Source organism: Sceloporus undulatus, chromosome 3 (assembly GCF_019175285.1).
Source record: "Sceloporus undulatus isolate JIND9_A2432 ecotype Alabama chromosome 3, SceUnd_v1.1, whole genome shotgun sequence".
NCBI classification, from domain to species: domain Eukaryota; kingdom Metazoa; phylum Chordata; class Lepidosauria; order Squamata; family Phrynosomatidae; genus Sceloporus; species Sceloporus undulatus.
Genome location: NC_056524.1, coordinates 165,331,256 through 165,346,473, shown reverse-complemented (window position 1 = coordinate 165,346,473; position 15,218 = coordinate 165,331,256). Strand labels below are relative to the sequence as shown.

Below are 15,218 nucleotides of genomic sequence, written 5' to 3'. Positions count from 1 at the left end.
AACATTCAGGGAGGAAACCCAAGAAAGCCTTTCAAGATGCCCTAAAACAGAAATAAACTGAGGCACTTTACAGAGCGCCCAAAAAGGGCTCTCTTCCAGCACCCGTGTTTGCTGCGCCAGGGAACTGCAGTGGACAAACCGCGCGATTCCCTGGTGCAGCAAAAAGAACCCGCAAAAAGTGGGTTCTTTTTGCGGCGCGGTTATGATGCCGCAAGGCACCAATGGGGCACTTGCAGCGTTATAACTGCGCCGTGACGTGTGGACGCTAAGCTACTGCGATGTCAAAATGGCGGTGCCCATGTATAATGGGCACTGCCATTTTTTACGTACTAGGGTTAGGGCGTCTGGAAAGGACGCCCTCTCCTAACCCTAGTACATACCTAGTACGTACTATTGGCACATCTGTAACACACTTGAGTTACTTCCAGATGTAGTCATAATCAGGATGCACCAAATAAAATCACTGCTCTCTCAATTAGTGATAATAAATTTAAGATTGATTTATTTCAGTGAGATTTATATTTCCATATGGTAATATCTTGATCCAGCACAATCATTGTTGCTTTTAAAAAAATATATTGCTGAAAATAGGATGGTAGAACCTATGGGTACACCAGCCTCCCTCAATCCGATATTCTCCAGCTGTAGAGACCACAACTTCCATTATTTCCAGCAAGCATGATTTTTCTATAAGTATGTGATCATTTTACAATAGAAACATAGATACTTTAGCTTACCCTCCAACTATCCAGATTTGCCAGGGACAGTCCCAATTAATCGTCTGTTATCCCATTTGTTCTGCTCCTTTTAAAATATTCCAGTTTCTCTCTACTTTCCCCCTTTGTCCTCAGCTTACTTCAGTTGCTGCAAAATGAGTTTAAAGTGCAAAACGTATAGGCTGAACCCAATTAACTCTGCAGGGGGGAATGGAGAAGATGAGTGACATCTTGCTCTTCCCAGTAGGCCCAGGCAAAAGCAAACCACCGCAGCCTCTCCTAGCTTGTGAATTTTTCCTCATCGATAACGTTTGTCACTTGGCTTATGCTCTCAAGCTTGCTTGGCCACATGTGTCCAGGTTTCCATCTGTGAAATGTTGGAAGACATGTTCTAGCTTGTGATACTTCCTATCAAACCTCTTCCATCCTAAGCCACAATGCCTCATGGGCGCTTTACAGACTGCCCGAAAAGGGCGGTCTGCCAGCGCCATCATTTGCTGTGCGGAGGAGCCCCAGCGGTCAAAGCGCGCAACTCCTCCGTGCAACATAAAGAAGCTGAAAAAAGCGGCTTCTTTTGGCGGCGCACTTATGACACTGCTTGGTATAACAGAAGAAAGAGGGAGGACATTGCATGGTTGCCAATCCACTGTTCAATGCATGGTAACACTGAAGGTTTCTAATGTTGCAATGATGATTCTTTTCACCATCTGAATCAATCCACTGGGAACAGCAGAACAGACCCATTACTGTCAATGTTTAAAATATATTGGGAGAAGTTGAAAAAAATGAAGGCACTTGCTATGGACAGTTACAGCTCTTTCAGAGGTGCTTCCTAATGGCGACCTCTCAGCACCATCAATCTACAGGCAGCTATTCTATTTTTCCTCCTTAATGGAACTTTCTTTTGTGGAAAGAAAAAAGGTAGAGGTGGCAAATATATATGAATTGCAAATGGAGGATGGTGTCCCTTTTCCCCATGAAATGCTGTGCTTGAGGCAGGATGATTGCACAATAAAAGCCTTGTGTGGAAGCATCTGAGATGTGAGGGAAATCTGTTGTCACTTGAGCTGGCCTGACCTGGCATGCAAAGATGAACTACCAGAGGGCGCTATTGGGCAACCATGATGTAATATTGAATGCTGTCAGCTGGCAAGCAGGTGCTGGTAAAGCAATTTGGACCCTGGGAAAAAACCATTTGCTTCTCATCTCCCTCCTCCACCTCCAAGTTAGGTTTAAATCCTCATTTATTCACACAGACTTTCACACCTCTTCACATATTACGGACAGGTTTCCAACTTGAAAGCGTAACATAATAGGGTGCTGCAGAAAATCTTGGCTCGCTAAGTGTGCCATTATCCTGCCAGGGATATGCTTCCAAAATGCTTTGGTGCGCAATGGGAAATAGAAGAAGACACATCATGTGCCAGTTGACCCTGTGTGTAAAATAACCAGTTGCCTAAATACCCCAAAGGCATCAAATCCCATTTCATCTTGGAGGCTAAACAGGGTCAGTTCTGGTTAGTACATGTATGGGAAATCACCAATGAATACCAAGGGCTGTATGTTTTAGAGGAAATACCTGGCAAAACCACTTCTTAGAATTTCTTGCCTAAGAAAATTCAAAGTGTCACCCTAAGCTGAGAAAGTGATTTGAAGCATATGCACACAGAAAATAACACAGGGAGCTTGGAAACTTACTTTGAAAAAAGTAATTTGTTACAGCTATAATACTAAGCCACCCCAACTAGTTACATATTAGCTAACTTTTTTTTAAAAAGGAATTTTAATTACAGTATTATTTTTAAAAACCTGACTATTATACACTGCTGGCATGGAGTAAAAGACATAGTCTCCCTCTGGCCACCTTGCTGTCATCTCAGCAACCATAACAGAGCATGAGGGAGTGCCATGAACTGTGAGACAGTTGTTCTTTGCTATTTAATAGGGCCATACTCGCTAATTATGCAAGTAAATGAAAATTATAGTTACACAAAAAAGGGAGTGGCATTATTCTTTGCTAACCTACAACTTAGTTATGCTTTAGTTATTGCAGAAGAGAATTACCTAGCAGTAACTGCTTATTGGTAAATAGCTATTCGCTGGCCCTATTACTGCAGATTGATAGATAATACTCTCATATCCTTACGATATGTCTTTACTGTGTACTGTACTCCATGCCTGGCTTTACAACTACTCCCTTTGAAAATTAAGTACATACCAAAGTACATACAAAATCTGTCTTACTTTAAAAGGGAGGGGGACAAAGAATGCCTGTACTAGTAACGTAACAAAAACAAATCATTTTGGTGTAATGAAGACTTTTTGTAAACATGTAGTAAGTAGTATGATTGTACTACATGATCCAGAACAACTCAGGTGTCTGCTTTCCAATGTCACAGAAATACTTTGTGTATTAGAAATAAACTACTTTGCCAACAGCTTAATTGCAAATGTTACATATTTGCTTTGCCATATTATCTTTTTCCCCAAACTAAAATTGGGGAAAATGGAAATATTGTCTTGTAACTGAGCAAAATAGCAGCATTTAGACAAAAGCTCGGGAAGGTGCGATTTAGGAAATTTCAAGAAATATAAGGCCACAGTCAGAATTTATGCATCTCTGAAACTCAGCATTCTTGATCAAGCAGAATCAAAAAATTAAGCAGGGTTTAGCCTATAACACACAGAAGATGATTTTGAAGGACACAGGACCTGCCAATTGGTTGGTACAAATATATCCTCTTCCAGAGCAGGAAAACAGAAGAAGTGATCCTAAATCAGGAGGAAAGTAATCATAACTAAGGTGGTGTTGATTTATGGCCTTACAAAGATACAAGTACAATAGTTATAAAATTCAGCAAGGTATTTGTCTAAAGACGATCCAAGTTTCAAAGGTCATGGGGCCATAGCAGATAGGCAGGAAAAAGCAGCTTGATCCTTTTGGACCTCTTTTCCAAAATCGGGTCAAACCCCGGTGTCTGAACTGTGTACTCCCAAGGTGGGCCCGACATTCATGGGCAGTCTTCCCATCACAGCTTCAAGCTGCACAGCTGGGTTATATTTTTTTTGTTGCCTCCCCACCATGCACATGCACTACTGCAGAAACACAGCACCTGTGTGACCTCCAAGTACCTTCCACATACCACCCAGATGCCATCCCATTGCACCGCCACCACTTTGATCAGCCAAACAGTCACATGTGTAATGCTCCATTGGTACAGGGCATTGGTGTGTGATACAATGGCAAAGCACAATCATGGAGGCCCTCCAAACATGCCCCTGTCACTTCCCTTCACCTCATGCCCCCTACTGGACTGTTTAAATGGCGTATGTTGTAATTACATCCATTGGAGTTTATATACAGACATGAGGATGTGCATTTTCCATCTTAAGTTGGAGTATCAGAACTTCTTTTTGTTCTGGTTTTTAGCCCCGGAATATGGCTTTGGGCTTGTACAGACAGGCCAAAATAAAGCTGCTTCGGGTCACTTTGGAGGTATGCTGTTTAAATGATGCATGTGTCCTAAGAATCCGGAAGCTGCACCAAAGGCATGCTCCAGTCCTTAGGATTGGAGCATGGCTTTGGCACAGCTTCCGGACACATGCATCATTTAAACAGCATACCTCCAAAGTGAACTGAAGTAGCTTTATTTTGGCCTGTCTGTATGGGGCCTTGATTTCATGTTCCACCTGCTTTCACCTTGTGCATTGTCTAAATGCCCATCTTCAGAGTGGATGAAAGCCGCTTTATTTTGCTTGTGTGTTTCACCCTATGGATATGAAAAAGGTTTATGACTGCTAACAGGTTAGAAACTTTTTATACCCTTGATACTTTGCATGTTTTCCACTATCACACACATGGGGAAATTATTCACAAATCACATGATATTCCGATTTTACAAAGCATGACAAACCATAAAATTGCTTTGAGGGAAGATTCAGTTTTCTTTTCAGTTTTAATTTAACATTCAGTATATACATAATACATAAAGTTGTTGTATTAGACATTTTAGAACAATGTTTTCTGGATGATGAGACACTGACTTAATTATGCTGACCTTCAGAAATAAAACACATCTAGATTATCTGTGTGAAGCACCATCATCACTCTGCTTCTTCAAATTTTCTTTAGCTTGTCTATTCTTGCAGAATAGGCCTCTTCTTGTATTTGCAGCTTTTCATTTATCTCAGACTGCAAAAAACAAATTGTTTAAGAAAAGCAAGAAGACAATTTGTTTAAACCAATATGTCACAACAAAGAATAAAACAAAATTGATAAACACACATACAACGGCAAGATACTTAACTATAGATTCGACAGGCTCAGGATTTTGTAATATACTTGTGATTTATTTAAAACAAAGAACATAAACACTGATCTAAAACATACTGCAGAAATAATCCAGTTTGAAACTGCTTTAACAACCCTGGGACTTCTGGGAACTGTAGTTTTGTGAGACATTTAGCCTTCTCTGTCAGAGAGCTCTGGTGCCACATTAAACTATAATTCCCAGGGTTGTCTAGCACTGAGCCAGGGCAGCTACAGTGTCTCAAACTGGATTATTTCTGCAGTGCGTTTTGGACCACTGACTCAAAAGCAAGTTTAAACCCGACAGTAACACTCATGCATTCACAAAACAATACCTATCTCTCAAGGCATATCCGGTCCTTACAATATAGAAGGATATGTATAGTTTTAGTAGCAACAAAAGCTATCTGTGGTAAACTCTGCCAATTAATTTTCTCAGTTTTAGCCAAAGACATAAAGAAGTTTAAACCTTGCACATCATTCATGGGACTAATCCAATACAGTACATTTATCAACATGATATAGACAGCATAATGTTAATTGATCTTCCATTCTGCCGAGAGGTTGCTTGTACCTCTAGCAAAGGCTGTCAGTACTTGTGGGGTAACATGGAGCTGACAATAACTCAGCTAAGCAATGATCCTATTCAGCAGCCAGCCCCTCCTTTGAAAATCGGAAGTGAATATAATGGAGGTAGCAGCTGCTCTCTTAACATTTCAACACAGCAAAGACTGATGTTATCATACAATGCCTGTCTGTTTTATAGATATTATGCCTTATCTATCCTTACATAATAACACTTTTATCATATTACGATACATGTAGTTCAGTGTATTCTATGTTTGCTATGAGCAATCAACATCCCTCAAATAACCTTGCATTTTCAGATTAATTTAACCTATAAATACCAAAAGGCCTTGCTGCAGATGTTTAACAGCTGAAAAAAAATCTATTGCAGTTAAGAAGATATTATTGGAAATGTAATGAAACCCAGCAGCAAGAACAACAGCAAAAAATCCAGAACTAGTTTCTCAGATGTTGCTTGTCTCTTTTAACAAAATCATAATTGCCAATAAAGAGCATATGAAGGAGTAACTGAATGCTGAGCTCAGATTTCACTGCAGCACTCATACCAAAGATACAAGGATGACAACAAATATTCTCTGGCAGGGATAATATGTTTCTGCAACTTTGTTGCCTGAAGCAACACTAGATCAACACTATATCAGTAGCCTTGGAATTTAGGTAACCTTTTCAGTATGCACATATTTGCATGCATGGAGGAAAAACAGCTTGGTATGACAAAAACAACCATAAAAAGAACAGAATGCAACAAATAATAATGACTTTTCAACAACTGTACATTTTCTCTGCAACTTCAGAGAAGCTGCAGATGCATATTGATTCTATGCAAAGAGTCAAGATTTTCATAATAGCTGATTTTCATAAAGATGTTGATGTAACCATGATAAACAAGAATGGAATTTAATCCCCAAACTATAAATGACATTTGATGGACACTATCATGCAGAATGAGGCAGTTGCTTCATCATGGATAAAGTGGAAGTGAACAATAAGAGCAACCTCTCCCAGGGCATTCTGTTGGAGAGCAGTATATATTGTAGACACCCTCCTCTCTCTGCTAATCCTAGCCTGCTACTCCCAGGTGAGGTAAAGGCTGTGATACTTGCACCAGTGTTGGGATAAGTTTGAACTATCAATTGTTTGGTTTCTGCAGGTAGATTGGGGACACACCCACATATTCTTCAATTCAAGCTGAAAAATGTCCAGGCATAGCTCTGAGTATGCATCTGGGTGGAAAGTAAGTAGCTTGTAGACCATTCTGGCTAACTGCTGGAGTATCCTGCAATTTATTCATTTAAATATTCACAAGCTACATCTGCAGGTTGACTGTCTGAAGACTGCTTATAACATACTAAGAGACAACATTTCATAACTTCAAATTATAGTCCAGAAATTTACAATCTAAGAAATAAAAAACAAGACTGAAACGAATATATCTTTGTAAAGAAACAGTAGCAGTTACATAAAGAGTATTTAAATATCAATCAAAATCTATCCAAAACCAACCCCTCATTTAAATGCCTGTTTAAGTCTTTAAGGGCACATTTAGATTGAATAGTCCCAGATTTTCTTCACGTTCTTTCCAATTTTATACTGGGGTAAAATAAACCAGACTGGTATGAAAAGTACTAGGAGCTGAAGAAAGTATTCTGGGATAAACATAGCATGTATACATCTCCAAAATGAAATCAGGAACAAAATGAGGGACTTTCTGGTCTTTTAAATCAGTCTGGATGCACCTTAAGCCCATTTAAAAGTCATCAGTTTGGTGGAGGCTGTATGCACCTGGCAACAACTTAAATCTGCATGTAGAGTGGCAACCAGTGACACTGATAAAACCAGGTGTTATATGCTTCAGTTCCTGCAAACAGCTGGGTAACTGATGCTTTACTAAATGAAGTTTCTAGCCTATCTTCAAATACAGCTGCATAAGGAGTGGCATACATTACAGTCTATGTGGATGCAGGATGTGTACAACTGTGGCAAGATCCATTTTCTCTAGGCAAGGTCCACCTCCTCTAGATAGGCCAATCAAAACTGATAAAAAGTATTCCTATCACCTACATTTCCTTTGACCGCACCAAATGTGAACATAGCCTTTCAGAGGGGTGTAACTATTCAGGGCAAGTTGTATACAATGAAGTTAAACTGGCTTACAGTAAAAAACAACAACAACAAATTGTTTCCTTAAAAAACAACAACAACAAATGTTGAGTGTTAGAGGGCAGCCTAAGCATTAGGAGCCTCACAGAATCAGAAGTACCAGGGTATTTTGTTTTTATGACAGCAGTTAATAATCCTACTCCACTTAATGTTGGTTAACCTCACCTGGAATTCACTGTTCAGTTATGTGCACTACAGGACTGAACAGACAAGCCAAAATAAAGCTGCTTTGGGTCACTTTGGAGGTATGCTGTTTAAATGCTGCATGCAACCTAAGAGGCCGGAAGCTGTGCAAAAGCCACGCAAAAGTCATCAGGGCTGAAGCGCAGCTTTGGTGCAGCTTCTGGCCTCTTAAGATGTGTGTGACATTTAAGCAGCATACCTCCAAAGTCACCCAAAGCAGCTTTATTTTGGCCTGTCTGTTCAGGCCCTACATACTGACAAGCTGCAACATATACAGAGGAAGGTGACCAAGATGGTCAAAGGTCTGGAAACAAAGCCCATGAGGAATGACTTAGGGAACTGGGCATGTTTAGCTTGGAGAACACCGAGAGGTGACATGATAGCTCTCTTTAAACATCTGAAGGGATGTTGCGTAGAAGATGGAGAGCTTGTTTTCTACTGTCTGAAAGACTAGGGCACCATTCAGCCAATTCAAAATGCAAGAAAAGGGATTCCACTTAAACACCTGGAAGAACCTGCTGATTATAAGATCTGCTTGACAGTGGGATCGGCTGCCTCAGATGGTGGTGGACTCTCCACTGAAATATAGTTTTGAAATAATTTGGCTAACTTTTTGGAGTGCTTTAGTTGCATAATCCTTCATGCCAGGGAACTGGATTAGATGGTTTGTGGTCCCTTCCAACTCTATATGCTATAAACAGATGTGGTTGCCTGCAGACTGTGGATTTTGTGGTATGTTCTGGATCTAAGCTAGAAGCATGTAAGTATGCGTACTGGCCAGTATGAGGTACTTCTTAGAAGGCCACTATGTGTCATCAAGTGATATAGCAGTATTGGGAAAATAAACCTGCTTTGTGTACTGGTTTAGGTTCTGGTCAACGATTGGGTGAAAGATATTGGAATTCTGGTGAAACATTTCCAGTGACTCCTATCTGTAAGTCCAGCTCATTGAAGTTATTGTCACTGAGGTTATGTCAGACAGAAAAGAGGCTTTGGGAGATATGAGCTGAGAAAGTTTGGTTCTAAGTCAGCCGTTAATCTGTTACAATACTGTCTTGCTGATCTGGAAAAAAAAATTCTCCTCGCATCTGAAGTAATTGTGGGTAAAAGTGAAACAGTAGAATTTAACAGATAGATGTACTGGAACTGCATCAGGGATGACATAACTGTTGGCTTGTAGTCCATTTTTATGGAAGGTTTGGTGGAAAGGGTCTGAGGGTCTCAAAATCCATATACGTCATTGTCTGTGAGATTGTAGTTAGTGGACCATCACTGCCTTGAGAAGTCACTGGTGTCCTATAAGGAATGTGGATGGTTTGATGACAATGCCTATATAATCAGACACCCAAGTACAACCATAATAATGCCTAAAACTATAGGGTTCTCCAAACTGCTCTTCTGTGTAAACTGGGTAGCAGATGGACAGAAGATATCCAGGTAACACAGTCCTTTTACCAGGGTTAAATCACAGCAGATTCAAGTAGGGAGATATAGGATACATTATACCATACACTGTTTTTTAAATAAAACATCCTGCTTCAGGTATTTCTTTTTTAAAAAATTATATCCCTGTTAGCTTTTTGAACATCCATGACAGGGTGGCAGACAGAAGAATAAAGGAAAGCAGTCCATATTAAGGATGTGGATGTGGATACTTCTATTTTATAGGTCACAAGTTTCTCTACAGCTCTGACTTTGGTCTTTGAAGAACATTTTCTATGATGTACTGTGGCCCTCTCTGCTTTATTGTTTAAGTCCAATTATATTACCTTACATTATTTTATATCTCTTATAATCATTTTCTCAATTCCACTGAAAAGCTATTGCTCTGCTTTTGTACCTTCTGGCAATTATATTCTGGTTTTATTAATTGTCTGAGTGAGAGAGGAATATTGGTTGTAAATCCCCTGGAGAGAACTGTGTTTCTCTTGTAGATTTATTACAGATGATGACAAACATGAGAGGTAAGCTTGGCTGGCCTTCAGCAGCTCCATAATATGCATGAAATTGCAATAAAACCAATGTTCTTGGTATATTTGTGGAGTAAACATCAATGATTAATTTGATATCATATGAATTTCTTAGAAAGTTAATCAAATCCAACTAGGAAACCTCTTTCAAGCACTTTTATTATGAAGCATCACTCTCTGAAGTAACAAGGTAATACATTCAATTGCTAATAATAAAACACAGCATACCCTGTCACACTTCTATGGAGATACCAAATAGCCTTGGGTATTTGTTAACTATGCTGATATTGTTATTACAGACCAGCTCATTATTGGCCACTTTTTCTTCTTACTTTTAGCAACTAACAAATAATGGGATTTTCAAATTAGAGAGGTCATGAGATTATCAGGTGATGGCTAGTCTTTAAACTTAATATATATAACCTCCTGAAATTGTTTAACATCCTGTCTAGTAATTTGTGCTGTATCATGCAAAATGCAATCTGCCAGGCATGTATGGCACCCTACCACATGTGGTTTCCTAGTTTTGCTGTTCAACTAGGAGCACAAAAACAGCAATGTGGACATTGTCAAAAACACGGAAGGCTAATACATGGCTGATTGAAGATGTTAAGCTTTCTGGATCACATTCTGTGTAGTCCTAATCTCTCTCTTCCAAGCCACATTTGAAAAGAATAAATTAATGAATGAAACAAAGATTCTAGTGGAATTGGGGAAGTTACACTGTTGTCCCAGCCTCATCAAAACTGACTAAATTTTCTTACATCTGAGACGGATTTGAAGCCACCAGACGTGAAAGTTATCATCTTGTGTACTCATTTCCTGGTTTGAATTTAAAAGATGCTTTATTCTTCTCAAACACACTGCATTCACTTTACTGAATTGCTCTAAACTTCAATCATTGTGTGTACCTGCATGTTCGGCTGCAATGCCTTTCCTGACTGGGTGGCAGCTCTCCTGGATTATGTCTCATCCCTTTAGTCAAAATGAGAAGCTTCAATATGGCACCCAAGAGTTCACAATTGTGCTTGTGATCTCCATGCACCCCTTTTCTCCTTGAGCAGACTTCTCACATATGAGTTTAAACTTAATTTTATTTTTAGTGTTTATCTTTTTTAGGCTTTCCACACTGCTGCAAATCACTGTCCACTTGCTGCTGCAATTATCAGCCTTCCATTTTACTTTCACTGGGCAATAGGAATATTTTCTTTAATATTGTTCCTGTCCCTTGTTCAGAGCCATGTCGCCCAATGACTGATGGACCCTTGTGATTTTCTGATCATTTTCCTTGGCCCTCTATGACCTGCAAGCATGAAGTCTTGGGGGAGTATATAGGATCAATTTCATCCTTCTCTTGTCATTTCTTTTTTCACAGAAGGCAAGCATGTTCGATTGCAACACCTTTCCCTGTTTTCTGGTTGTTCAATTCAATTTGTTTACATATGTTCTTTGCTATCTCAGTTGGCATATTAAATCTTTTTCTTTACAACTATTCTTTGTCTATTAATCAGAGATTTTGTATTAAAGGTTGAAGATAGAAGAACACACACTTGAAAGCTCAACCAGTTGGCAGGGCAGGAAGAATAAAACTGAAGAGGAGAGAGATGAATCAATGGATGAAAAAGGTTTGGAATTTTGGGAACTTCTGTCTTGATCGGCTGGCATGAGGGATTAGCCAATTAGATGTGAATTGCTCCTTCAGCATTCCTAGAATGACCATTCATGGTAGGTATCAGCTTCTCAATATCTTTCTCTTCTATGCCGCATCTACCAAACAATAAACTTATGAATGAAATAAAGAACATAAAGATACTCAGCATTCTATTTAAGTCTTTCCTCCAAAATGGCCATCCATCATTCACTAAGGAGAGGCGATAGATGCAGCAAAGAATTCGTTCTTTGCTGCACGTATCGCATCCGCGGAGTCGCGTCCAGCAGAGCTGTTCAGGGTAGTGAGGGAGCTTACTCAGCTCCCTCCTGCCCTGAACCCTATTTTGGAACCATCTAAGGCCTGCTGTGACCAATTTAACAACTTCTTCGTGGATAAAACCTCTCGGATAAGGGCTGATTTTGAAGCCAGTATTAGTGCAGATACCAGAGTAGAGGTCTCCAGAGCTTCCGTGGACTCAATTGTACTGGATCACTTTGAGTCTGCAAGTACTGAGGATGTGGACAAGATCCTTAGAAGTGTTAGGAAGACAATTTGCTCTCTTGATCCCTGTCCCTCGTGGCTAGCGGCTCAGGGGGGAACGGTAGTAACTTCCATGTTACACCGTATAATTAATACATCACTGAGGGATGGGCAATTTCCATTTAGCTTAAAATTGGCCACTGTAAAACCCTTGCTAAAAAAGCCCTCCCTCGACCCCCATAATAATTATTGGCCAGTATCGCTATTGCCATTTTTAGGGAAGGTGATCGAGAGGGCGGTTGCAATCCAGCTTCAATCGATCTTGGATGAGACGGATTATCTAGACCCATTTCAAACCGGCTTTCGGGCGGGCTACGGGGTTGAGACTGCCATGGTCTCCTTGGTCGATGATCTTCGTCTGGGCATGGACGGGGGTAGCGTGTGCCTGTTGGTGCTCTGGGACATCTCGGCGGCTTTCGATACCATTGACCATAGTATCCTTTTGGAACGCCTGAGAGAGTTAGGAATCGGGGGCACTGTACTCCAGTGGTTCCATTCCTACCTCTCGGGAAGGTTCCAGATGGTGCAGCTGGGGGACGTGAGCTCCGGTAAGAGGGCCCTTACATCTGGTGTCCCTCAAGGAGCCATTCTGTCCCCCATGCTTTTTAACATCTACATGAAACCGCTGGGAGAGATCATCTGGAGACATGGGGCGCGGGGTTATCAGTATGCTGATGACACCCAAATAATCTTCTCTATGTCTCCGACTGATTCAGTGACCATGGATGGCATCTCTCCTCTCGTTGCCTGTCTGGAGTCGGTAATGGGCTGGATGAGGGAAAACAGAATCCAGAGAAAACGGAAGTGCTCGTGATAGGTTCTCCGGGCCCGGGGATGAAGGTGTTTCCACCTGTCCTGAACGGGTTCACGCTTCCCGTGAAAGACTCTGTTCGCAGTCTGGGGGTGCTCCTTGACTCGTCGCTCCACCTTACACCACAGGTGGATGCGACGGTCAGGAGCACATGCTATCAGCTTCGGTTGATACGCCAGCTGCGTCCCTACCTGGGCCAGGAGGACCTTGAAATGGTAGTACATGCTCTGGTAACCTCTCGTTTGGATTTCTGCAATGCGCTCTACATGGGGCAACCCTTGTACCTTACCCGGAAGCTGCAACTGGTGTAGAATATGGCGGCAAGACTGGTCACTGGTATTTCCAGGACCAGTCATATAACACCTGTCCTTAAAGACCTCCATTGGCTGCCTGTTCGCTTCCGGGCGCAATACAAGGTGTTGGTTATTACCTATAAAGCCCTAAATGGCTTGAGCCCAGGGTACTTGGAGGACCGCCTCTCTCCATACAATCTGCCTCGCACACTCAGGTCAGCCGGGAAGCAATTGTTAAGGGTCCCAGATGCTAGGTATGCCATCACCACTCAGAGGACTTTTTCTATCTCTGCCCCCAAGCTCGCTTCCTGGCGAGCTCCGCTTGGCCGCCTCGCTGGAGCAATTCAAGAAGGGGTTGAAGACACATCTGTTCCAGAAGGCATACCCCTGACCCCCGAAGTACTCCCCCCCCTCCACTCTCAGCAGCATTGGAAGCTGGCTTGAGATTTTGGGGGATGATGTAATTGTGTTTTACCCTGATTTTATTGTATTGTGGATGTTTTTAACTATGTTGTTAAACCGCCTTGATCTTTGGAAAGGCGGTACAGTATATAAATAAAATTTTATTATTATTATATTATTATTATTTTTAGCGCTACCAAATCCAATGGTTTACCTAGTATATTTTTCACTCAGTATGGATCATCTCCCCATTATTTATAGCTATAATCATGAAATAAAACAATAATAGCCAGAAAAGAAACACAACACAGGGAACATTCTCTTTTATTGAACTTTGTGTGTATAATCATATCAGTAAAAAGTAAAATTAATTAATTTTAAAAAATTACAGTACCCCCCCCCCAAAAAGTAATGGATTAATATGTTTAAATTACATTAATATATTTTTGGGAAAAGGGGGGGGGGGAGACAGTTATCCAACATATGTTTGCAATATGATCCCTAGTGCCTCTTCCTTTTCTAACCCACTTTGAATATCTGGTATTTCTTGCTCCATATATGGTGAAAGTCTTTGTTGTAAAATTCTGAGCATCATTTTGAACATATGGAAGATTAATCCAACAGCCTAGTAATAACTGCAATCCCTGTTATCCTGTTTCCTAAGGATTAGAATGTATCTTGAACATTTCCAGTCCGTTTCCATAGGCCATTGCTTAGTTTCCCATATTTGTTGCCAGATTTCAGTTAGAACTTAAGTGGTTTCTGTCTCAATAGTCTGAAACAACTCAATTGGCATGCCATCTGTTCCTGGTGAGTTATTTCTCCCAAGTGCTTTGAGTGAAGGTCCACTTCACTTTCTAAGATTCTGATTTCATCATCTTGAATTAATCTTTCATCTTTTCATCTCTTGTACATAGTTCTTCAGTTTATTGTTACCATCACTGTTTTATTTCTTCTTGATCATGTCATATGTTCTCCTACTGATAATATAGTATCCCCAATTGGTGTCAATGTCCTTTTGATTTCTTGAATCTTGCAGATGAAGTCTTTTGTTCTTTCTTTTTTTGTCATCTTCTTGTATTTCTCAGCACTGATTATTATAGTAATCTCTGTCCCTGTGCTAAACAGCTTGTCCAGGAGTTTGACCCTATTTCTACCAACTTTTTTTGCTTCTTGTCTGTCCTTAACTGATTGAAGAGTTTTATCTGCCATTCACTGAGGCGTCTCATTTTTGTGGACAGCAGATAGTGTCCCTTTTGTTTTCTTCACTGGCCTTGCACACTCGCACCGGCTTCCAGAGGCCTCCGGAGGCCTGAGAAGCTGGCAGCCAGCAGTAGGAGGCCGGTGGCGGCCCTAAACAAGCCAGGTAAGTGCGCTGGGCCATGGGACTCTCTTGTTTTGAGCTTAACCCAGCGTATAAGACGACCCCTGACTTTTGACCCAATTTTAGAGAGTTAAAAAGTTGTCTTATACGCCAGAAAATATGGTACAAGAAATTTAAAAGACATAGTTAACACCTATCCTTCCCTATCTATCTATCTATCTATCTATCTATCTATCTATCTATCTATCTATCTATCTATCTATCTATCTAT

At 40.6% G+C, this 15,218-nt stretch overlaps 1 protein-coding gene across 4 annotated transcripts in view; it reads right to left on the bottom strand.

The window, feature by feature from the left end:
• Window positions 1-4,454: 4,454 nt before the first annotated feature.
• CABCOCO1 (ciliary associated calcium binding coiled-coil 1) overlaps window positions 4,455-15,218 on the bottom strand; it is a 78,865-nt gene continuing 68,101 nt past the window's right edge. For 2 of the 4 annotated variants that reach the window (XM_042459417.1, XM_042459418.1), the window contains exon 8: window positions 4,455-4,908. In XM_042459417.1, the coding sequence (XP_042315351.1) occupies window positions 4,834-4,908 (75 nt within the window). In that variant the 3' untranslated portion in view covers window positions 4,455-4,833. The remainder of the gene's footprint in view (window positions 4,909-15,218) is intronic. The other 2 variants (XM_042459420.1, XM_042459419.1) reach the window with 1 other exon arrangement.